At 41.8% G+C, this 25,179-nt stretch overlaps 2 protein-coding genes across 2 annotated transcripts in view; one reads left to right on the top strand and one right to left on the bottom strand.

Moving 5' to 3' along the window:
* Nucleotides 1–18,737, top strand: part of LOC114871745 — a 73,360-nt gene extending 54,623 nt beyond the window's left edge. Inside the window, 45 exon segments of the mRNA XM_046288230.1 lie at nt 64–378; nt 463–789; nt 864–1,163; nt 1,247–1,552; nt 1,626–1,940; nt 2,018–2,347; nt 2,421–2,726; nt 2,798–3,118; nt 3,191–3,496; nt 3,569–3,874; nt 3,942–4,259; nt 4,338–4,661; nt 4,731–5,042; nt 5,120–5,452; nt 5,528–5,830; nt 5,902–6,207; nt 6,282–6,599; nt 6,677–7,003; nt 7,080–7,391; nt 7,471–7,791; nt 7,880–8,185; nt 8,273–8,572; nt 8,764–9,087; nt 9,478–9,804; nt 9,888–10,745; nt 10,830–11,183; nt 11,262–11,474; nt 11,560–11,757; nt 11,847–12,041; nt 12,119–12,487; nt 12,571–12,783; nt 12,866–13,057; nt 13,130–13,342; nt 13,451–13,633; nt 13,710–14,297; nt 14,379–15,326; nt 15,419–15,787; nt 15,864–16,064; nt 16,141–16,389; nt 16,471–16,659; nt 16,736–16,974; nt 17,047–17,317; nt 17,391–17,629; nt 17,713–17,899; nt 17,982–18,737. Of these exon segments, the coding sequence (XP_046144186.1) occupies nt 64–378; nt 463–789; nt 864–1,163; nt 1,247–1,552; nt 1,626–1,940; nt 2,018–2,347; nt 2,421–2,726; nt 2,798–3,118; nt 3,191–3,496; nt 3,569–3,874; nt 3,942–4,259; nt 4,338–4,661; nt 4,731–5,042; nt 5,120–5,452; nt 5,528–5,830; nt 5,902–6,207; nt 6,282–6,599; nt 6,677–7,003; nt 7,080–7,391; nt 7,471–7,791; nt 7,880–8,185; nt 8,273–8,572; nt 8,764–9,087; nt 9,478–9,804; nt 9,888–10,745; nt 10,830–11,183; nt 11,262–11,474; nt 11,560–11,757; nt 11,847–12,041; nt 12,119–12,487; nt 12,571–12,783; nt 12,866–13,057; nt 13,130–13,342; nt 13,451–13,633; nt 13,710–14,297; nt 14,379–15,326; nt 15,419–15,787; nt 15,864–16,064; nt 16,141–16,389; nt 16,471–16,659; nt 16,736–16,974; nt 17,047–17,317; nt 17,391–17,629; nt 17,713–17,899; nt 17,982–18,220 (14,270 nt within the window). The 3' untranslated portion in view covers nt 18,221–18,737.
* A 121-nt stretch (nt 18,738–18,858) lies between these two features.
* On the bottom strand, nt 18,859–21,128 carry LOC114871693 (RNA-splicing ligase RtcB homolog). Its single transcript, XM_029177892.2, has 6 exons — nt 20,779–21,128; nt 20,241–20,694; nt 19,915–20,181; nt 19,541–19,851; nt 19,310–19,474; nt 18,859–19,234 (listed from the first exon to the last, which is right to left on the bottom strand). The coding sequence occupies exons 1-6, from the start codon at nt 20,872–20,874 to the stop codon at nt 19,007–19,009; spliced, it is 1,521 nt and encodes a 506-aa protein (XP_029033725.2). The 5' UTR covers nt 20,875–21,128; the 3' UTR covers nt 18,859–19,006.
* Between the last annotated feature and the right edge of the window lie 4,051 nt (nt 21,129–25,179).

The following is a 25,179-nucleotide window of genomic DNA, read 5'->3' as shown; positions in this document are numbered from 1 at the left end:
TCCTGAAAAATGAGAAATTTTTTTCAACTTTAAAGACAATACCCACTGATTAATGCTTTATAGAAATCGGTCAAGCAATCAGCCGTCCTTGCAATCCATCTCCCTGCGGACCTAACAGTCAGTGCAGAGCAATCAATGGACAATCAGTTTGTTCCTGTCTACCCGAATTCATAGGCAGCCCACCAGCTTGCAGACCCGAATGTACAGTAAGCGCCGAGTGCGCTTTCAATCTTGCTTGTATCAATCAAAAGTGTAGCGACCCTTGTCCTGGATCGTGTGGTTCCAACACTAGGTGTGAAACGATTAATCATAGAACAATATGCTCATGTCAGCCAGGATTCACTGGTGATCCATTAGTTTCCTGTTTCGATATACCAAGTGAGTCTCATTATCAGAGTGTATCTACTAAATTCTGATTTGTTTTAAGAGAAAATAGATTTAATTTTTAAATGTTCATTGTAGTGGACAAACCTGTACCAGTACCATCGTACGTGAACCCATGCGCACCCTCGCCATGTGGACCCTATTCAGAATGTCGCAACATAAATGGACAGGCCTCGTGTGCCTGTTTAGCAGATTACATGGGTACCCCACCAAATTGTAGACCAGAGTGCATAAGAAATTCAGAGTGCCCTAGCAATCAGGCTTGTATTCAGAAGAAGTGTCGTTATCCTTGTGAAGGAGTCTGCGGTGTAGGTGCTCAGTGTTCAGTAATCAATCACACTCCAATCTGTACATGTCCTGAAGGATTCTCCGGCGATCCTTTCGTTAGATGTTCATTTGCTCCAGGTATCTATCGTTCATCAAATCCCTCGTTTTATTTTCATACTTTAAATACTCCTTGTAACGTGCCATTGATCTAGTACAAGAAGAGAGACCAGTGGATTCGTGTGCCAATTGCGGAGCTAATACTCAGTGCCTCAATGGAATTTGCACTTGTTTACCGGAATACCAGGGAGACCCGTACTTAGGCTGTCGACCAGAATGTGTTCTGAACACAGACTGTTCCAGAGACAGAGCCTGCATTATGAATAAATGTAACGACCCTTGCGATGGAACTTGTGGCCAGAATGCTGTGTGTTCTGTCGTCAATCATATTCCAGTTTGCACTTGCCCTCCAGGAACATCCGGAAATGCATTTGTAGTTTGCTCTCCTCTTCAAGGTATAATTGAATCATTGATATTTTAATTGCATCCAGTTATATTATATAACGTTTAATTCACCATATTTTCCATCTCTGAACAGTATTAACACCTAAAGACCCGTGCAACCCCTCGCCTTGCGGACCCAACAGTCAGTGCAGAAAGATAAACGACCAAGCTGTTTGCTCTTGTATTCCTGGTTATCTAGACACACCACCGAATTGTAGACCCGAGTGTATTCTCAGTTCAGATTGTCCATCAAACATGGCCTGCAACAACCAGAAATGCGTAGATCCTTGCCCAGGTACTTGTGGAATCAGAGCCGAGTGCATGGTCGTGAACCACAATCCGATCTGCAGTTGCTCTCCCGATCTGACAGGCGATCCCTTCTCGATGTGCATTAGAAAACGTGAGTATTTCAATATTACATTAAAAATTGATTAGTAATCATCAAACTCACATGTTTTTGATCACCCCTACAGCGGAAGAACCACAAGTTCTAAACCCATGTGTCCCATCACCATGCGGTCCAAACAGTAGATGCCAAGTCATAAACAATTCACCATCTTGCTCGTGTTTGCCCGAATTCCTCGGATCCCCTCCAAATTGTAAACCCGAGTGCATCAGCAACAGCGAGTGCTCTACGCATTTGGCATGTATCAATCGGAAGTGTCGTGACCCTTGTCCAGGTTCCTGTGGCGCAAACGCCGAGTGCCGAGTGATCAGTCACACACCGATGTGTGTCTGCTCCTACGGTTTCGTTGGTGATCCGTTTATACAATGCGTTTCAAGACCAGGTAAGCGATGCTTCAGTGTTAATGCCTCCATTTGAAAAGATGAACGAACCTATAACAAGAATCAAACGATTCCCTAGCTATGGAAAACACTCAAGAGAAACCTACTCCGTGTGTACCAACACCCTGCGGGTCGAACGCGATGTGTAACGAACTGAATGGCGCTGCATCCTGTAAATGTCTTCCCGATTACATCGGCAATCCCTACGAAGGCTGCCGACCAGAGTGCATCATCAATTCTGATTGCACAGCCGATCAGGCTTGCGTTAACTCCAAGTGTCAGAATCCTTGTCCAGGATTCTGTGGCTACAACGCTGTCTGTCAGGTTGTCAATCACGCTCCACTCTGCACTTGTCAATTCAGTTACACCGGTGATCCGTTCGTTCAGTGTAATGTCGTCCAAGAAGCACGTAAGTCCTCGGGACTTGAAGATTTCGAAGATGATCGATTGTTAATCAATATCTAACGTGAACGTTCTTTTAGCGAAACCAGCTGATCCTTGCAGTCCATCGCCCTGCGGTCTGAACAGTCAATGTCGCGTATCCAATGGACAGGCTATTTGTTCATGTTTGCCCACATTCGTCGGTACTCCACCATTCTGTAGACCAGAGTGTACAGTTAGCTCGGACTGTGCTACAAATCGCGCTTGCAAGAATCGTAAATGCGTCGACCCTTGTCCCGGAATTTGCGGTATCAATGCGAGATGCGAGGCGATCAATCATAGTCCGATTTGCAGCTGCAACGTTGGTCACACTGGTGATCCGTTTGTGAGATGTTTTAAACTTCAACGTGAGTATCTCGTCCTGAACCTTCAAAGTTCATTCCAGGGAATTCGATTCATAACTGATATCTTTCTTCAGCGATGCCTGAAAGTGTAAACCCATGCGTCCCATCACCATGTGGTCCCTTCTCTGTGTGTCGTGTGCTTGGTAACGCGGAATTGCCAAGCTGCACGTGCATGGACAATTACATAGGAACTCCACCGAACTGTCGACCAGAATGTACCATCGATTCCGAGTGCACCAGCAACAGAGCTTGCCTGAGGCAAAAGTGTACGGATCCCTGTCCAGGTTCCTGTGGCACTGGAGCTCAGTGTTTGGTCGTGAACCATATGGCTGTATGTACATGTCCAAAAGGATACACTGGCGATCCGTTTGTCAGTTGCTTCTTAGAATCACCTCGTAAGCATTTATTATCATATCTGTATCGCAAGCAGCTGGTTCGGAACTGTTTTAATAAATTCATCTCTGTAGCATCACCACCAGTTCCTCAAGACGCCTGTAACCCCTCGCCATGCGGATCGAACGCACTGTGTCGCAATGGGGTGTGCTCTTGTTTGCCTGAATATCACGGTGACCCGTATTACGGATGTCGTCCAGAATGCGTCCAAAATCCAGACTGCCCACTGGACAAAGCTTGCAATCGCAACAAGTGTTTCGACCCTTGCGCTGGCGCTTGCGGTCAAAGCGCTGAATGCGTGGTAATCAATCATACCCCCATGTGTAACTGTCCGGATGGCATGTCAGGAAATGCGTTCACCGCGTGTTATCCAGCCAAAGGTAAATATTCAGGAATAAAAATGAAGTCTCGAATATGCGACAGAATACAGACAAGTGTTCTTAACTTTACAGACCCAGTGGTAGTAGAACCTTGCAACCCGTCACCTTGCGGTCCCAACAGTAGATGCCAGGACATCGGTGGACAGGCAGTTTGTTCGTGTGCCCCTGGTTACATTGGAAACCCTCCCGCTTGCCGTCCAGAGTGTCTCGTTAACAGTGATTGCGCGTTAAACGAGGCCTGTGTGAATCTAAAGTGTACGGACCCATGTCCTGGATCTTGCGGAGTATCGGCCCGTTGTCAAGTGGTGAATCACAACCCAATTTGCAGTTGTCCTCCTGTATTCACTGGTGATCCGTTCGTGCGATGCTTCCCCAGACGTAGGTGTCATTTATTCTAGTCTCAGATGGTCCAATGGCAACAATTCAATTGTTACTTTTTTTAAAGCGGAGGAACCCGTTCAACCAACAAATCCATGTCAGCCATCCCCGTGTGGACCGAACGCAGACTGTCGAGTGATTAATAACTCTCCATCCTGTTCTTGCAAGGCAGAGTTCGTTGGAACACCACCAAATTGTAGACCCGAATGTATCAGTAATAGCGAATGCAGTGGCCAATTGGCGTGCATTAATCGCAAGTGCCGAGATCCTTGTCCAGGTTCCTGTGGCGCTAACGCAGAGTGCTATGTTGTAAACCATATTCCATCTTGTACTTGTATGAGGGACTTTACAGGAGATCCATTTGTTCAGTGCACAGCTAAGCAACGTGAGTGTTCTAGCAACGACTGCATCAAGTGCAGTGATCGAATTTAATCGAATTTAATAATTCTATTGTTCCTTTTAGCGGAAACAATGATTCCAGCACGACCTTGTCAACCATCCCCCTGCGGAGCTAACGCTATTTGTCGAGAACAAAATGGCCTTAGCTCTTGCACCTGCTTGCCCGAGTACGTCGGCAATCCTTACGAAGGATGTCGACCAGAATGTACGATTTCTTCGGATTGTCCTTCGCAGTTAGCATGTATAAGATCCAAGTGCCAGAATCCTTGCCCCGGTTCTTGCGGTGCCAACACCAACTGTCAGGTCGTTAATCATCTACCTGTATGCACTTGCATTCCTCAATACACCGGTGATCCGTACGTCAATTGCATGTACAAGATACCAACACGTGAGTAGTGATCTGTTCATTTTTTTCCCTGTTCGTTTGAACAAATTATTAAAAATCAAGGTTTTACAGTCGAAGAAGAAGAACGCGACGTGTGTAACCCATCGCCATGCGGTCCCAACAGCCAATGCCAGAACGTCAATGGCCAAGCTGTATGCTCTTGCATGCCTCAGTACATAGGCACTCCACCTAATTGCAGACCAGAATGCGTAGTGAACTCAGAATGCAATTCCAATCTCGCGTGCATAAATCAAAAGTGCAAAGATCCCTGTCCTGGCACCTGCGGCCGTAACGCCCAATGCAAAGTTGTCCATCACAGTCCAATTTGTAGCTGTGGTAGTGGCCTGACAGGAGATCCATTCGTTTACTGTTTCCCGGCTCCAAGTAAGCTAACTTTGAGATACCGAACATTCTTCAAATTTATTCTTAATCGTATCTGTTCTAACGAGTTTTCTCTACAGTACCTAAACCAGATGACCGGTACCCGAAAGACCCATGCGTTCCATCCCCATGCGGTCCAAATGCAATGTGCAAGGCTGTTGGAGACACGCCAGTCTGCACTTGTATGAACAACTACATCGGAGTACCCCCCAACTGTCGACCAGAATGTTCTATCAATTCAGACTGCACAGCGAACAGAGCTTGCATTCGAGAAAAGTGCAGAGATCCTTGCCCTGGCTCCTGTGGCGTTGCTGCTTATTGCACAGTTATGAATCACACACCAGCTTGCACTTGTCCTGAAGGATACACCGGTGATCCTTTCACCAGCTGTACCCCGATACCTTCACCATCTAGTAAGAAGAAAATACCAATAATCCCTTCAACTGCTCTGTTATTTTCGAACGTATACAATTGTCCATTTGTTCCAGTAACCGAAGCCCCGTCAGACCCGTGCAACCCATCGCCATGCGGACCAAACGCCCAGTGCGACAACGGTGTTTGCACTTGTGTACCCGGTTATTTAGGTGATCCTTACGCCATTTGCCGTCCCGAATGTGTTATCAACACAGACTGTTCCCGAAACGAGGCCTGTATACTTCACAAATGTAGAAACCCGTGTGTAGGCACGTGTGGAGTGAACGCTGAGTGCAACGTAATCAACCATCTGCCTATGTGCAGTTGTCCAAGAAACACGACAGGCAATGCGTTCTTATCCTGTAACCCTGTACAAGGTTCGCCTTTTTATTTTTCAATTATGTTGACACTTTTTAAAGACACTAACGAAAAAATATTTTAATGACAGAAATCAGTACCATTGACCCGTGCAATCCATCACCCTGCGGTCCAAACAGTCATTGTCGTGTCTCCAGCGGCCAAGCTGTTTGCTCTTGTATTACCGGATTCAAGGGAACTCCACCTTCCTGTAGGCCAGAATGCGTCGTCAGCACTGATTGTCCACGAGACAGAGCTTGCAGTAACCAAAAGTGTATCGATCCCTGTCTTGGTGCTTGCGGATTATCAACACAGTGTGCTGTGATTAATCACAATCCTGTGTGCAGCTGTTTCGAACAGTACACGGGCGATCCATTTGTCCAATGTGTCCCATACAGTAAGAATCAGACTTTATTTAACGAGGACGTTTAATTGAGAGCTACAGTTATGATAAACATGTTTCTTTTTCAGCAAAAGAGCCAGATGTTATTGTGAACCCTTGTCAACCATCACCGTGCGGTCCAAACGCCGTGTGTCAGGTGAACAATAATGCTCCCTCTTGTTCTTGCCTCCCTGAATTCATAGGAAATCCACCAAATTGTAAACCCGAATGCGTAAGCAACACCGAGTGTCCAGCACAACAGGCTTGCATCAATCAAAAGTGTAGAGACCCTTGCCCTGGCTCCTGTGGAAGTAACACCGAATGTAGAACCATTAGCCACACTCCCATGTGTACTTGTGCCACTGGTTTCACCGGGAATCCATTCATACAGTGCCTTCCTCAACCAAGTAAGACTGTTTGTTCATAGTTTCTTTGTAGGGGTACGTTAAAGGAGATTGACGTAATCTCTTAATTTCATTTGTAGTTGAAGACATTCCACAGAAAGTAAATCCATGCCAGCCATCTCCTTGCGCGGCTAACGCTGTCTGTCGCGAATCTTATGGTTCAGCTATTTGTACTTGTCTGCCCGATTTCTATGGAAATCCATACGAGAACTGTAGACCCGAATGTCTCATCAATTCAGACTGTCCATTTAACCGAGCATGCATAAGAAACAAGTGTCAAGACCCTTGTCCAGGAACGTGTGGATTCAACGCTGTATGTCAGGTCGTTAATCACATCCCAGCATGCAGCTGTCAATTAGGATACACCGGAGATCCCTTCAGATACTGTAATCTGTTTGAACAGCCTTGTAAGTTGTCCTAAAATTTCAGGATTTATATTCTATTTAGATAGAGTGTAATGTAACATTATTGCGTTTTAAATAGTCGAACCAAATCCTACCGACCCATGTGACCCATCACCCTGCGGCCCCAACAGCCAATGTCGCAACGTCAATGGTCAAGCTAGCTGTTCTTGCTTGTCTACGTTCAGAGGCACTCCTCCAAGGTGCAGACCAGAGTGTGTAGTTAGCACGGAATGTGCTAGCAACATGGCTTGCGTGAATCAAAAATGCGTTGATCCCTGTCCTGGTGTCTGTGGAATAAGCGCTAGATGCGAGACCTTCCATCATAGTCCCATTTGTAGCTGTAATCCTGGTCAGACAGGAGATCCATTCGTTAAATGCTTCGATGTCACCAGTAAGTGAAATACTCATCAACCTGCTCCACTTTACTTGATATATTTTCAATCAATCTTTAACTTGAGACTACGTTTTAGCCATGGTTCCGTTGGTTCCTGCGAATCCCTGCGTACCATCACCCTGTGGACCATTTTCACAATGCCAAGACATAGGAGGTATTTCCTCCTGTTCTTGTCTACCGAATTACGTCGGTTCGGCTCCGAACTGTCGCCCAGAGTGTTCCATTAACTCAGACTGTACCAGCGATAAGGCATGCATTCGAGAAAAGTGCAGAGACCCGTGTCCAGGATCTTGTGGAGCTAATGCGTTCTGTAACGTTATCAGTCATACGCCGATTTGCACTTGTCCCAGAGATTACACGGGTGATCCTTTCACCAGTTGTCGTCCAATGCCCACACGTAAGAATACATGAAATTAAGTGATATCAAGACATCTTAGGCCATTATACATATAATTAATAATTATCCTTGCTTTCACGAATCGCAGCTATCCTTCCAGTACCATCAGACCCATGCAACCCCTCACCCTGTGGACCAAACGCATTATGTCAGAACGGAATCTGTAGCTGTATAAACGAATATCATGGCGATCCTTATCAAGGATGTCGACCAGAGTGTGTACAAAATTCTGACTGTACTTATGACAGAGCTTGCTCCAACAACAAATGCGTGAACCCTTGCACCGGAATCTGCGGTCAGAACGCCGAATGCATGGTTGTGAATCACATCCCCACGTGCAGTTGCGTGGAAAATCACGAAGGCGATCCATTTACCCTCTGTAAACCGATCCGAAGTGAGTGTAGCCTTCATTGGTCAGCCAGTTTTAAACAAAAATTCCTTTAAAATTCAATTGATTAATAACCATCTTACGTGACGATAGAACGTGTGAAACCTTGCGAACCCTCACCCTGCGGACCGAACAGCATTTGCCGCGAATATGGTGAGCAAGCTTCCTGTTCCTGCCTCCCTGGATACTTTGGAACTCCACCCAGCTGCAGACCCGAGTGCCTCGTGAACTCTGACTGCGAACAGAGCAGGGCCTGTGTGAACGAGAAATGCCAGAATCCTTGCGAAAACGCTTGTGGTCAGGGTGCATTGTGTACCGTACGAAACCACAACCCCATTTGTAGCTGTCCTCCTCAGTATTCAGGTGACCCATTCATCAGCTGCTTCCCTATGAGTAAGTACCCCAAAGAAGTCTACTTCAGTGCTGTCCATAATTAGAAAATACAAAGTATCTTGATAAACCATAAAAGTCCATTTCATTTTTTATAGACATATTTTATTATATTTAGAACTTGGACAGCACTGGTCCGCATGTTATACCTTTCAAATAATATTAACCCAATGAGAACGTTTGTCGAAAAACAGAAACGCAGGACGAGGAACCCAGCCAGGACCCATGCAAACCCTCATCGTGTGGACCAAACTCCCAATGCACAGTGTCGCCAGACAATAAAGCCTCCTGTTCCTGTTTGCCCGAGTTCGTAGGCTCTCCTCCCACCTGTAGACCCGAATGTCTCGTGAACAGCGAGTGCCCTGGCAATCAAGCCTGCGTTAGACAGAGATGTACCGATCCCTGTACAGGACTGTGCGGCACTAATGCTCTCTGTCAAGTTACCCTGCATTACATCCGTTGCGTGTGTCCCGAGGGATACACCGGAGACCCGTTCACAGTTTGTTCCGTGACCAACAGTAAGGAATATCCCATGTCGCAATTTTAAAACAAAAATATTCTTCAATTAAAAAAGGAGAGACATTCAGAGATGCCTGATTTGAATAATAATTGAATTTTTCAGTCATCTGTAAATACTGTATATAAAGATTGTACCAAACACAAACGATTGCATGTCAATTATAGACAACAGAATCTCTACTTTCTATTTTGATACTCTTGAATTTTTATCAAACATACATTTTGTTCATACACGTTCTTCATTCTCTTCAGTTTCATGTACATCTCTTCTGTATAGTCTTCAAGCTAGCTTTCTTGTAAATTAACAACTCTTTACTCTGTTTCGTGAATTAATGAATAGATCGATGTCTAAAGCGGGGTACTAATTTTATTTTGTAATTTTATTCTAGTCACACCTGCACCACCAACGCCATCGAGACCTTGCAGTCCTTCACCTTGCGGCATCAACGCCTATTGTAGGGAAAGGTACAATACAGCATACTGCGAGTGTCTGCCTGATTACAGAGGAAATCCGTACGAAGGTTGTCAACCGGAATGTCTGGTCAATACCGACTGTCAAAAATCACAAGCTTGTATCAGGACCAAGTGCCAGGATCCTTGTCCTGGCACGTGTGGCGTTGGAGCGATCTGTACTGTATCCAATCACATCCCTATCTGTTCTTGTCCTGCTCCTACCATCGGAGATGCGTTCACCCTTTGTCAAGCACTCCCTGAAGGTAATAAATACTAATTAAAATATCTGACTCAAGTAACACAAATTAAATTTGGGCACATAATTTATTAATTGAATGAAACACAGTTCCAAAGGAAAGAGATCCTTGTTCACCGTCACCGTGTGGTCCAAACACCATCTGCGAGAAGATCGGCGACAATGCAGCGTGCAAGTGTCTGCCTGGCCTACAAGGAATCCCATCGAGTATCACTGGTTGCCACCCAGAATGCGTGATCAGTTCAGACTGTTCAGGAGACAAGGCTTGCATCAACAACAAATGCATCAACCCCTGCACCCAGAACGTCTGTGGAATCAAGGCAAACTGCAAGGCGATCAATCACAGTCCACTTTGTAGCTGTCCATCTCCCTTGATTGGCAATCCATTCGAAGAATGCTACACGAAAATTGGTATTTAAAACATAATCATATTTATTTAATTTTACGTATCGAAACATGCTGTGCTATAACTTAACGATTCCTTTCCAGAAACTGACCCCTGCAATCCATCACCGTGCACTTACAACGGTGAATGCAAAGTTAAGAACGGCATTGCAATATGCATTTATCCAGAATGTGTCATCAATTCTGATTGTCCACGAGACAAGGCCTGTTTCGCCCAGAAATGCAGGGATCCTTGCATCGGTGCCTGTGGAATCAACTCGCTTTGTCAGACAGTCAACCACAAGCCAGTTTGCTCGTGTCCATCTGGTTTCACTGGCAACGCTAGGATCCAGTGCACCATCCCAACAGTTGAAGAACCGACCCCGGAATGTACCCAAAATTCTGAATGTCCAAACGATAAGACCTGTTACAATCAGAAATGCGTCGATCCTTGCACCCTTGATTCCTGTGGCTATAACAGTCGGTGCCACGTGCAACTGCACCGGGCTGTATGCGTCTGCAACGAAGGTTTCACTGGCAATCCTCAACAGTACTGTCGCGAGCGTACGTCTCATAAAACAATTTTATTATTTTCACCCACTTAAAAAATTTATTTCAGTGTTAACACTTATATATTCGTTTCTACAGTTGGATGTCGCAGTGATAGCGATTGTCCATTGACCCAATCCTGCATCAACAACGAATGCCTGGATGCATGCTCAGTGACACAGTGTGGTATCAACGCACTTTGTTCGTCCGACGGATATCACAGACCACGATGCTATTGTCCTGAAGGATACCTGGGTAACCCGTATCAGAGATGCGAGAGACCAGAGTGCACTAATGACAACGATTGTCCTTCTTCATTGGCGTGTCGCGACTTGAAATGCGTGAACCCTTGCGACTGTCCACTTTCAGCGCAGTGTTCTGTGATTAACCATCGTCCTACGTGTCGATGCCCACCAGGTTACACTGGTGATCCATACAAGTCTTGTCTAATGGGTAATAATTCAATTTCAAGAAATATGGCCTAATTATACGATATTGAGAATTAACTAACAAGTTAATTGATTGTTTCAGAACCGATAGAACCACAACCTCAGTGTCAGGTGGATGGAGACTGTCCCAGTAAATTGGGTTGTTTCAATGGAATCTGTAAAGACCCTTGCATGGAAACGAAACCTTGTATTGCTGGTGCAAAATGTTCTGTAGTGGACACTTTGCCTATGAGAACTATGGTCTGTGAATGTTTACCGAATTTCGCTGGCGATGCAACAGTAGCTTGCATTCCAGGTAAAGATCAATTGCATTCAACAGTGAACAGAGTTTCGAGTGAAATCAAATTTGAAATAATTGATTTAATATTCTCATGTTTCAGTGGATAAACAAATCGAAGCAATCTGCAAAGCTGACACTGAGTGCACTTCGAATTTGGCGTGCTTGAACGAGCGGTGCATCAACCCGTGCATCATCAGTCCATGTGCATCGAACGCGGACTGTTCTGTTGACAATCATTACCGTCAGTGTCATTGCTCTCGAGGAACGGCCGGTGATCCATTCGTAAATTGTTACAGAGGTAACTATTCGAATAGCGAATGAAAGTAACATAATGGATTTATATTTCTGTAACAGGTATCGTGAATAAAATTGTTTGAACTTTCGCAGACACTGATTCGTTCCCAGAGTGCATAAGGAATACCGATTGTGCACCCAACGAGGCCTGCATAAACGAACTATGTCAAAATCCGTGTGTCAGTACTCAGTGTGGATTGAACGCAGAATGTATCACTGTCAATCATCATCCAACTTGTCACTGTCAACAGAACTTTGCCGGTGATCCTCAAATGCAATGTTTCAGACGTATGTACTCAATAATGATCAATTTAAAATTTATCTTAATGAGACAAAGCTACAACAAACTATGTGTCTCTTTTCAGCCGAGTGCAAGTCAGACAGCGACTGTCCTTACGACAAGACCTGTCAGAACAACAACTGTGTCACTCCATGCTTGGTCGGAGACATTGCATGTGGTCGCGGTGCAGAGTGCATTGCAATTTCGCACAGAGCACAATGCGTTTGCCCTAAAGGCACCCAGGGTGACCCTCGAATCGCATGCATTTCCGCGGTTTGTCATTACAACGAAGACTGTGCTGATCACGAAGCCTGCGACAGACTGAACAGAGTTTGTCGACCTGTTTGCGAAGATGACACTTGCGCCGAAACCGCCCAGTGCATCGCTAGAGACCATCAACCGAGATGCAGTTGCCCTGTAGGAACTGTTGGAAATCCTTACGTCGAATGCACTGGTAAGTAGTAACCGCTAACAAATATAATGTAATCGAGGTATTTGGGAAAATCAATGATTCTACTATGTGTTTCATTTAATCAGGTGTGGCCATCGAAGTGGAGTGCAAAGAGGATAGCGAATGTCCACCATCTTTGGCATGCATCAATACAAAATGTCAAGATCCTTGTCTGTCCTCGAACATGTGCACTGGTGAGCAAGAATGCAAGGTATTGAACACGGTACCACTTCGAACAATGATTTGTAGCTGTCCACCGAATACCATCACTGACATCAATGGACTGTGCAAGAAAATTGGTAAATATTGATACTTTGGGGAAGCAATGATTTTAGCCCATTTTTGGACATATTTTTAAACGATATAAAAAATATCTTTCAGTGTTAGAAGATGTCAAGTGTCATCAAGATCAGGATTGCAATGATTCGGATAAATGTATCGATGGAACTTGCATTGAGGCTTGTCTTACCACTCAGTGTGGTTTTAATGCACAATGCAAATCTACGTCCCACACAGGAATCTGTCAATGCTCGTCTGATTTCACCGGCAATGCTTACATCGAGTGCATCAGACGTAAGTTTCAACTCGTAGGAATTCTAATTAACTTCGGATCATTCACAAGCATAATAAAACCTCTACGTTTAGTTCCTATAGTGCCACTACCACCAGTTCGTCCAGAATGTTACGCTAACAGCGAGTGTCCAAATGACAAACAATGCATCAACGCTCTTTGCGTGAATCCATGCGTTGTTGAAGACACCTGCGGCAGAAATGCCTTGTGTTACGTGGATAATCATAATCCAGTTTGCAGATGTCCTGCTAACTATGTTGGTGATGCGAGAATCAATTGTGTACCACGTAAGTACAGGGCGAGAAATTATCAAATGGATATCAAGTTGCTCAAACGAGGATTAATAAAAATTTAGACTAACTTTTACGCGATTCACCAACAATGATTCTTTGCAGCGGAAATTGTGGCCGAGTGCACTTCGAATAGCGAATGCGCGGGCAATGCTGCATGTGTCAATAACTTGTGCATCAACCCGTGCAATTGCGGTCCAAACGCAAAATGCAACGTCGTCGATCACTATCCATCCTGCTCCTGTCCACCTGGATATTCTGGAAATCCTCAATTGGGTTGTTTCAAACGTAAGTTACACCTCTTTACAGTATTCCATGTAAATTTTTATCTAATCGTTTAATTTCGTAACATTTCACTTTATAGTGGATTGCGAGTCGGACAGCGAATGCAACAACGCAGCCACCTGTTACAACGGCCAATGCGTGAATCCTTGTATTCTGGAGAACAAATGTGCAATCAATGCAGAATGTTACGGTCAAAAGCATCGCGCCGTTTGTCGCTGCGGTGCAGGCTACCTCGGCAATCCGGAAGTGCATTGCGAGAGGGTCGAGTGCAGCGCTGATTACGACTGTCCTCGAAATCTCGCCTGCAGCAGCGGACGCTGCATAAATCCGTGCATCGAAGATTCACCGTGTGCTCAGAATGCTGTCTGCTACGTTCAAGATCACCTGGCTACTTGTCGCTGTCCCGAGAACATCCCTGCTGGAAATCCCTATTCCTACTGCGAGCATCGTCCAACGACACCACTTGACGAGCCAGAATGCAGAATCGACATCGAGTGCGCCGACAAACTGGTGTGCATCAAGAACAAATGCATCGATCCATGCCCGGTTATTAAACCATGTCTGGAGAACGCACGATGCAATGTTCTTGATACGCTTCCAGTGAGGACCATGACCTGCACTTGTCCAGAAGGCTGGACCACTGACATCGATGGTGTTTGCAGACCAAGTAAGAAAATATTACACGACCAATTCGATACGTGACAGTCTAACAATTTCACTCGAATAATATTCTATTTCCTCGTTTCAGTTCAAATAGCAGTCATCGGTAGCTGTACAACGAACGACGAGTGTAGCGATAAAGATGCCTGCATCAACAGACAATGCAGAAACCCATGCAACTGCGGTACCAACGCTGCCTGCTATGTCAGAAACCACAAACCGATCTGTTCTTGCGAGGAAGGCTACCAAGGCAACCCAGACATCGCCTGCTACTCCGTAGAGTGCAGACGAGACAGTGAATGCGCTTTGGACAAGATTTGCGTGAACAACAACTGCGTCGATCCTTGCCTAGTGTCCGATAATTGTGGCGTGAACGCCGAATGTTACCCTAACAACCATAAAGCCGACTGTCGTTGCCGTAAGGGTTATCACGGAAATGCTCTGGATCGCTGCAAAGTGATAGGGTGCTATAGCAATGGCGACTGTCCCGGCGATCACTCTTGCATCAACATGCAATGCATCAACCCATGCGTCCATAGCAACCCTTGTTCACCGCGTGCCGAATGCAGAGTCTTCAACCATCTGCCAATCTGTCGTTGCCCGTCTCAGCACACAGGCAATCCTTACGTGAATTGCAAACCGGAAGAGAGACCAGAGTGCAAGGAAGACGGAGACTGTCCAGATTCGCTGGCCTGCTTTAACAACAAATGTCAGAATCCATGCTCTGTGATCCAACCATGCAGCGAACCATCGGAGTGCAGGGTGCTACCGACTTACCCTGTTCGCACGATGGTTTGCGTGTGTCCTAGTGGCTATGTAAGCAGCGGAAGTGGACTCTGCAAGGCCACCAAGCCGATTCTAGAGGTCGAATGTACCAGAGACAGCGATTGCCCATTGGACAAATCTTGCGTGAACGCTGTATGTAAGAATCCTTGCGCCTGCGGACCAAACGCAGAATGCAGCGTCGCGAATCACAAGCCAATTTGTTCTTGTATTTTGGGTTACGATGGAAATCCTGACGTAGTGTGTACCAAGGGTAAGGATTAATTTTTCTTTTCTTTTCTTCTTCATTTTACTCGTTGAACGATCTTGTTACTCTTTATTGCGAACTTGCATTTATTTTTTCAGTCGCCGGATGTCGCACGGATGGAGATTGCAGTGGATCACACGCTTGCATACAGCACAACTGCGTTTCAGTGTGCTCGCCGTCCCTGTCCACTTGTGGAAAAGGCGCAGAATGTCATGGCATCAATCACAAGGCCATCTGTGAATGTCCACCTGGCTATGGAGGTAATCCAAGAGCGGCCTGTGTTCTTCTTGGTTGCAGGACCAACTCGGATTGCCCGACGAACAAGGCTTGCGTCAACAATCGATGCGAGAATCCTTGTGCCGTGAATCCTTGCACCGGGAACATGGACTGTAACGTGTACAACCATGTGGTCGAGTGCGCTTGCCCTCCTGGTTACATCGGTGATGCCAAACTGGGATGCACCAAATGTAAGAATAAGCTCATCTATTAAGTTTCTTTTTAATCTATTAGACTTTGGCTTATTTTCGACTGGTTTGATTTCAGTGACAGAGAAATGCAAGGCAGACAACGAGTGTCCATCTCAAACCGCCTGCTTCAATGGCGAATGTATTAATCCTTGCGTGAAAATCGAGCCTTGCGGAGTGAATGCGGACTGCAAAGTCCTGGATACAACTCCTGTGAGGACTATGATATGCGAGTGCATTCCTGGTTACAGAGGAAACGCGGTTGTTCATTGTGAAAAAAGTAATTGTCCTTAAACATGTTCCAAAAGGAAGAATTGATGTAGAAATCTATCTAAATGTACGTTTTCCTTTTCTAGCTAATGTATGTCCAGTGGAGAAGGGTCAGATCCTTGATGAATATGGCAATTGTATCTGTCCACCTGGAACGGCTAAGGACGAGAGCGAAGTGTGCATACCTTGCCACAAACAAACTGGAATGATCATTAACAACGAAGGATATTGCGTGTGTGCTTTGGAAAATGGCATGATCATCGACGAATATGGACGGTGTGTCTGTCCAACGCAACACGGATACAGACTAGACGGCAATGGATATTGTAAATTAGGTAAGATGCAAGATAAATTTAATATTTATATCAATCATACTTCTATGGATCTGTTGAATTAATAGTATCTTTATTTCACAGCCGACATAATTGAATGCAAACACGACGACGACTGTGCTGACAATAGATTCTGTGACAAAACCAGTCAAACCTGCGAAGATCCTTGTATGAGCCAACTGTGTGGCTCGTATGCATTTTGCAATGCTACTCGACATCAAGCTATCTGCATATGCATCAACGGCTACATTGGAAATGCTTACAAACAATGCTGTAAGAAATCGTTCTTACGTACAAGAATTTCTTGATATAAACGGTAAAATTAATGAATAAAATTTTTATTTAATAGGTGACAAAAACCGATGGCGAACCGATTTTCCAAAACCAGAAATGGTAGTCAGCTGCTTGTCGGATGGAGTGCAGGTCGAAATACATCTTCACGACCAAGAGTTTGATGGAGTACTATATGTTAAAGGTCATAGTAAGGACGAACAATGCAGAAGAGTTGTTTCTATTCCTGTAGAAACGATGCACAAGACCGAGATATTCAAAGTGGCATTTGGAAATTGTGGATTGATACACGTGAACGTAAGTTTTATCTTTAGAAACGTTCATCGAAGATATAATTACAATACGTAACACAAAATTATATAATTTCAGGGACAAGCTAGCTTTGTACTGGTCATACAAAAGCACCCGAAATTGATGACATACAAGACCCAGGCTTATCACATCAAATGTATATATCAAACAGGAGAACAAAATGTCACTCTTGGCTTTAATGTCTCCATGTTAACAACCGCTGGAACCATCGCCAATACTGGTCCACCGCCAGTCTGTTTGATGAAGATCGTCACTCAAAATGGAAACGAAATTAACTCGGCCGAAATTGGAGACAACCTAATGTTGCAGGTCGAAGTTCAGCCGTCAAGTAAGTATACATTAAAAAGAAAAATTATTTCACGAGTTTTTCAAAACTTCAACACCTGCTTAAAACATTCCAGCTATTTACGGTGGATTTGCTCGAAATTGCGTGGCTAAAACGATGGAAGACAATTTGGAAAACGAGTACATAGTAACAGACGAGAATGGTTGTGCGACAGACCCAACGATATTTGGCGAATGGGAACAGAACCCTGAAACACAGACGCTGATGGCCAGCTTCAACGCATTCAAGTTCCCAAGCAGCAACAATATTCGATTCCAGTGCAATATCCGTGTATGCTTCGGTCGCTGTCAACCTGTAAGTATCAATTAATTACCATGAAGTACACTGAAGTAACAAAGAAGGAAAGGTAGATGATAATACTTAAATGAATGTTATAGGTAAACTGTCGAGGATACAATGCGTTCGGTCGTCGCCGACGAGACGTTGATTCCGAAACGAACGACACTTCTTTGAGCATCGCAGACAACTACGAAGGTCAACTTCGAGAAGAAATAACAATCCAGTCGAATCTGATATTCACTCTGGAAAGGAGAGAAGAGAGGTTTACAGCAGATCCAACTGAAAGTAAGATAACTTATTACTCTTTCTGTAGTAAAAAATAAAAGAGAACCTTGGTATGCTAAAATGGAATTTGCTTTTGTTACAGTTGCTTCAGCTCAAAGAGTGGAAGACATTTGTGTATCTATGGTCGGCTTTGTGATAGCATTAGTAATTACAGCACTGCTGGCACTAGTAGCTGTAGCTATTGCTGTCTCCTGCTGGCTAATGGCGTATCGTCGCCAGCCAAAGACTGCTGGACCACTGCCACACCCACCAGAGTTCCCAAATCCATTGTTCACTACTGAATCTGTAGCTGAACCATCTCCTGACTATCATCTATCATAAGTTTTCTAGGATAATTATTATTTTATAACGTAATTTTATAATTGTCAATGAAATGCAGTACAGACCAGTTTCATCCAGCTGGTCGGTCTTGTATTTCTGTAAACAACTCCTCCAGCGACTAGTCTTCCATACTTTTTCTTCTCTCGAGGGTTCACAATCTGAGCGCGTCGAATATGTTCGCTGCTGTATACTCTGTACTCTGAATTTTCGATCTAAATAGATATACGTATAGATATATTTACTATTTATGGTGATGGTTTGCTTCCATTATCTACGTACACGAGAAACCTTGTCTTCCTATGTATGTAAGTACCTTACCTTTTGTTCTCTTCTGTTCTGTTCTGTTCTGTTCTCCACTTCTTTTAGTCACTGGAGGATTTGTTCAGCGTAACACTGCGAATTTAATTTCCGTGTAAAGTCGAACGAATTAGTCTAATATAGCTTTCTTACTTCGATAGTAGGTAACTGTACATTTTATCTAATAAAACGCTAATGTAATATTTTTAAAGTGGTCTCCATTATTTAGCAGTTCCTTAAAAAATAAACGAAGTAGAAATTAGACATATGTAAATATTAAAATATTTAAATATAATTTTGCAGGTATTTTTATTACAAATTAATTATAAGATATTCCCTACATTTACATAATTTACAAAAAGTAAAGAGTATTTAATATATGTAACAAATCATACAAATTCAATAATAAATAAACGTGATGTTATGCTGTAAATCGAAGCAGCAATTCAGTCATCATTAACAATTCAGAAATATTTCCTGAAAAAGTGATTATCCTTTGATAACCGCGATTGGTCGTAATTTTATACATTTTTTAGAGATACCGGCCGCGTGACATGTATTTACAACATCGGTTACATTTTTATAAGACTCGGGTGCTTCTTCCATCACTAATTTAGGCGAAGCAACCCGAATTGATATTCCTTGTCGCTCTAATTTTTCTAGTACGTCCGTGTAATCCAAATTCCTACGTGATTTAGCTCTAGACAAAGCTCGCCCCTAAAAGGAAGAATTTGTATTTGATTTGAAGATTAATACCTCGATCATAGCAGGAGTAAATTTTGAAATACGTACAGCTCCATGACACGTTGATCCAAATGTCTCTTTCATACCCTGTTCGGTACCGGTAAGAACGTAGCTGCAAGTTCCCATAGTACCGCCGATTAGAACTGGTTGACCCGTTAATTGATAATCAACCGGAATCAAAGGATGATGAGGTGGAAATGCTCTTGTAGATCCCTACAGCAAACGCGATTAAAAAATATTTACACAAAGTGAACTAATGTCTCTCGCGTTTTAATTTACCTTTCTGTGTACTAGAAGGGTTTTCTGTTTACCCTCTACCATATGTTCCTCTATCTTCGCGATATTATGAGAAACATCGTATATAACATGCATATCTAAATCATCGGGAGACATTTGGAACTGTTTCGCAAATGCCTGACGACTGAGAAACGTCATAGAACTTCTGTTAACCCATGCAAAATTTGCTGCTGCTGCCATTGCTTTTAGATAGTCTTGACCTTCTTTAGATTTTATATGAGCACAAGCTAACTGCCTATCATTAGTTTCAATATTATCTCTTTTCATAGCTTTTTCCATCTGAACAAGTGCATCTGTAATACATCATACAATGAAACAAATTGTGATTACTGATAATCACACCACATTTATATTACCAGTTGCAACTTGATGCCCAAATCCTCTGCTACCAGAATGAATCATAACACAAATTTGACCCTTCTCTTCGATACCCATTTTACAAGCAGCCCACTTATCATAGATTTCTTCTACAACTTGAATTTCAGCATAATGATTTCCTGCTCCTAATGTTCCTAACTGTGGAAGACCACGTTTTTTGGCTCTCATTGATACCTTTGAAGAATCTGCATTAAGCATCCTACCATACTCCTCACAGTGCTCCTTGTCCTCAGCCCAGATATAGCCTATGCAAGGTATCTTATATTAATAAAAAATTCGTTTTAATAAACATACAAGTTAGTACCTTCTCTAAGAGACCAGTCCATCCCCATTTCTAATGCTTCTTCCAAATCATGTGCATTCATAGGAATAATTCCTTTTGACCCAACACCAACAGGAATATGATCAAACATACTTTGAGCCAATTGTTCTTTCACTGGTGTAACATCCTCTTCAAATAAATTAGTTCTCAACAAACGAACACCACAATTTATATCAAAACCTACTCCACCAGGTGATACTATTGATTTTGGGTCATTCATGTCAAATGCTGCCATGTTACCAATGGCAAAACCATATCCAGAATGAACATCAGGCAACCCAACTGATCTCCAAACAATTCCAGGAAGAGCAGCTACATTAGCAATTTGTTTCATACCTGGGAGAAATCCACCTACTGTACCTGGCCTACATGCATTACGTAGTTCTTCAAACATTAAACGTTCTAATGTATCATTTACATAAAATACACCTTCAACCTATGAAAATTGCAAATAGAGATGCACATCAGTTCGGAATGCTTTCAAAACTTGGTGTAATTTATTGAAACCAAGAATATTTACCTTCATATTAGGCTGAAAACCTTTCTTTATTCTCCAACACACATCAGATATTTTCTCTAAATAATTTAATTCTTCCTGATACTTCCTGACTACCATTTTCAATAATAATAAACTCTTACACTTTATTAAAGTATGTTATTAATTCCTATAGAAGTGTTTTGCAAAAAAGTATATTTTTACAACAAATTCTTCACTTCACACAGTTTAACAAGCTTTTCCTACGTATTTTATTGAAATATTAGAGATACATATAAATAATAAAATCTCTCCCTGACAGAATGGGACACCGGCTAAAATCTAGAATGAACATTTGTAGGATGTGAAGGTTATACCTATACCTACTCCAACCTACTCATTGCTCAGAATTTTGCTTATAGCAATGACTACAGATACAAAAGACTCGACATGATTTACGGGGTCCCAGATACCCCAAGGTGGGCTACCATCTGCGTGCAGAAAGCATAGCCTGTATGATAATTGCGCCTGTTTTACCAGTCCCTCTTTTACCGCGCCGCAGACTGACATTCGAAAATACCTAATTTTCACTCTTTGATTCTTCTTTTTTTAGAAACCAGTCAAAAACAGCACAAGACTGAACAATTATTATTACAATTGCTTCACAAACTTGTATTCACTCCATACACCTTGGTAAATAAATCATTTTAAAGAAGCAACTGAGTTATTTATTTGATTGACTTAAACTTTTCTATCATTTCAGTTATGTAAAGTGCAAAAATTAACAGATAAATATAGCAGAAATAAAATAGAAAAACAACCTACAAACCTCGCAGCCAATTCGCTCGTATTATTTCCTGTATAATTAATAAACGTACCATAGAAATAATGATACAGTTATTAATTACCCATCAAATAATAACGATTGCCCAGGTCTCACCACGAGGAGGTTGCTGCGGTTTGGAGACCCGCCCTACCTCATCCCATCCACCCTCCATTTATGCAAATTTTTATTTTCATTTAATATCATCCTCTTGATGTACATTTGCAAAACGTTTTTGACTGTTGTGCAAACGAACAACAAAAGGAGCATCATTTTTATTTATTACCTACCTATCTACTTATCTATACATATATCTACTTTTTATTTTTGCTTTTTATTCCTATCGCAACATTTTTTAATTTTGATTTTGGTTACAGATCTGTAATTAATAAATATGCAATTGCATATTTGTCCTACATACTTATATTACTAAGAATGGCTACTTAAACGAGCGCTCGTAATTATATTAACACTAAACGTACCGAGATTTAATATATACCTATTTGTACCACAACAAACAAAAATATAAATAAATGAAGTAAAATTAATTGTATATATTTAATAGAAAAAGTCATGAAGACAAATGTGAAAAAGCGATAACATTTTATGCGAATTTTCTAATCAAAAGTTTACAACCGGTCATGATACGTTTAGTGTTAAAAATTCACTTAAACATAACGCTTCCTAATTAAACACTGCAGTGTTTGACGATTATATCTTAATCACCATAAAGTCATTATAACGTCGTATATAGTCTATATAAAAATTTAAAGGGATATACATAAATAAGTACATTGAATTTGTTGATTTTGTTGTCCTCGCCAGAATACTTCTTCAAACAAACTGAAAAGGATTAAACATAATTTAAGAAAATAATGAGGCTCATGTAGCCATAATCATAAATTTACAACCTGCCTGAAATAAACAAAAAAGGATTAAATACAATTTTCGAAAATAATACGGTTCAGATATTACCACTCAGAATCACTTCCCCTTTTCAATCATTTTCACCTTGTTTTACTTAATTGAATAGATTGAATTCCATTTATAGATGCTAGATTTTATATTACATTTCTTCCATTCTATTATCTGATATTATTAATTCACACTTCCTATAAAGATATTTCTCTGCAACAGAAACTCATTAATCGAATTCATACAAAGAGAAAAAAATGTAATACCTGAAAAGAAGATAAATTAGTAACAATAAAATTTCACAAAAATCAAAGTAATGGTTAACGAGTCATTTCCAAATAAGAAAACATCAATTAGACACAAAATATTAATTAAAAACGAATTTCAGTACCAAAATAAAAGCAGAAAAAGATTTATAAAAAAAATTGCTATTAAGTAAGTGATTTCAGTTAGAAACATTAATTATTTCATTTTATTGCATAATATTTAACATTAGTTCATTTAGTAACCAATAATATATAAAATTTTAATTGAAACAACTGTCTTTTACTGCAATATACGTAAGTACAACCATGATTCTATTTGACTTTATTGCATTATATTATTCGATACACTTTTCAATGCAAATTTATTGTAAATGGAAAAACTGAAGAGAAAATCACGAGTGGACTTTGCTTTTCAGGAAAAGAATTTGAAAATTTATAAAAGTAATTTAATTAGCTTCTCCGTAAGCTTGAAACGAAACATCGCGACCAAAAATCAAAACTAAACAACTTCAACAACAACCATCTACTTTTGTTTAAATAAAGCAGAATAAAAATCTAATAAGCTATTTCAAATGAACAAATATTCTTTGAAATAATTTATCACCAATCACAAAATAAAATGAATTTTCATTTTAAATAAAACTTTGAATAAAACTCTACTTAAAACTTTATCGTATTTAATAATATTCTGAAAACAATAAATTCATATATTATTTAACAGTATTTCCGACAACCGAATGCTCAAAATTTTCAAAATTAAAAAAAGGGAAGAAAAGACAATGGGGGCGGGCAGTGGGAGGAAGGGTACAGGGGAACCTGAAAAGAAAAGTTTGACTGCCCATAAGAGCAATCCCTAAGCAAACCCTATAAAACAAACCGAAATCACACGCAACACTAATTTAAAAATTGCAAACATTCTGAACTATGACAAAACATCGGCTGGCAACGAAGGGTCTCACGCCCCCTAGTCTTACGCCAGACGCTACATACCACCCACCCCGCCTGGACGTCGTAACGCCAGGACAGAGTGCACCCCTTCGCTAAGGACGCTACCCCCCCGTCCAACACGTTGCATCCAACGGTGTCAGATTGACGGACGCCCATAGTATAGACAAAAGGACTGCAGTTTAGAATATGGTAACATATTTTCATATGTTCCGTATTCTAAAACTGCGCCTGCAAAGGCCTAGTAATGCATGGGTTTGTCTCCCATGAGATGGTGTTCACGGTCTCAGGCCGCGGAATCCTTAAAAGGACTCCCACCGAATGTGAGTCATAGTTACTTCCACTAATTTAATAACAATCGCGAATTCATTCGCAACACTAATTTCATTAATTATATAATATGTACAAAAGCGTACGCGTGAAGGCTGCTCCATTATGCGCAACGCTAAGCTGAAAAAAAGAAAAAAAGAGAAAACGCGAACTGTAACGCAACACTACTCAAATCTACCGAATTTTGTAAGACGCAACACTAATCTAAAAAAGGGGTACAGCCAATCCAAGGCTGTACCACAACAGCTGGTCCATAGCTGCCTTATGGACCATGGCAACTCCACTGGATCGTTTTTGGGCATTTCTAATGCAAAACGCGAATATTCATTACCGCAACACTAATTAGCAGGGAACTCTATAAACTAATGTAAAGCAATCGCGTATTTATAAGTCGCAACACTGGGAAACAATCGCGCTAATGTCATTCGCAACGCTACCTTTAACAGACATGCAATTAAAATGCAGAAAAGGGGGATTCTCAAACCGTGAATTTTTTACTCGCAACACTAATTTCATTAATTATATAATATGTACAAAAGCGTACGCGTGAAGGCTGCTCCATTATACGCAACACTAAGCTGAAAAAAAGAAAAAAAGAGAAAACGCGAACTGTAACGCAACACTACTCAAATTTACCGAATTTTGTAAGACGCAACACTAATCTAAAAAAGGGGTATAGCCAATCCAACGCTGTATCACGGCAGCTGGTCCATAGCTGCCTTATGGACCATGGCAACTCCACTGGATCGTTTTTGGGCATTTCATCATATATCGCAACTCTAATGCAAAACGCGAATATTCATTATCGCAACACTAATTAGCAGGGAACTCTATAAACTAATGCAAAGCAATCGCGTATTTATAAGTCGCAACACTGGGAAACAATCGCGCTAATGTCATTCGCAACGCTACCTTTAAGAGACATGCAATTAAAATGCAAAAATGGGGGATTCTCAAACCGTGAATTTTTTACTCGCAACACTAAAGCAATCAACATTAAAAAGCAAAACTCTCAAAAATCTTAAAGCAATCAACATTGAAAAGTTAAATTCTATTGTAAAGCAATGCAAGAAAGAAACGCGATATTTAAAGTTTGCAACACTAAATGAAAACCGCGATAATCATGCATACGCAACATTAAATTGAACCGTGATCGATATTCATTCG

Source organism: Osmia bicornis, chromosome 12, assembly GCF_907164935.1.
Source record: "Osmia bicornis bicornis chromosome 12, iOsmBic2.1, whole genome shotgun sequence".
Classification (NCBI taxonomy): domain Eukaryota; kingdom Metazoa; phylum Arthropoda; class Insecta; order Hymenoptera; family Megachilidae; genus Osmia; species Osmia bicornis.
Note: the sequence above shows the minus strand (reverse complement) of the source record. Positions and strands in the feature narration are given on the sequence as shown.

What these genes read in the sequence shown, in the direction of transcription:
- LOC114871693 (XM_029177892.2), bottom strand. Translation starts at nt 20,874, where the DNA reads ATGGTAGTCAGGAAGTATCAGGAAGAATTAAATTATTTAGAGAAAATA. An exon ending in GTTTTCAGCCTAATATGAAG is followed by an intron (nt 20,695 to 20,778) that starts GTAAATATTCTT and finishes CAATTTTCATAG; the next exon opens with GTTGAAGGTGTATTTTATGT. An exon ending in GATCAACGTGTCATGGAGCT is followed by an intron (nt 19,235 to 19,309) that starts GTACGTATTTCA and finishes TCTTCCTTTTAG; the next exon opens with GGGCGAGCTTTGTCTAGAGC.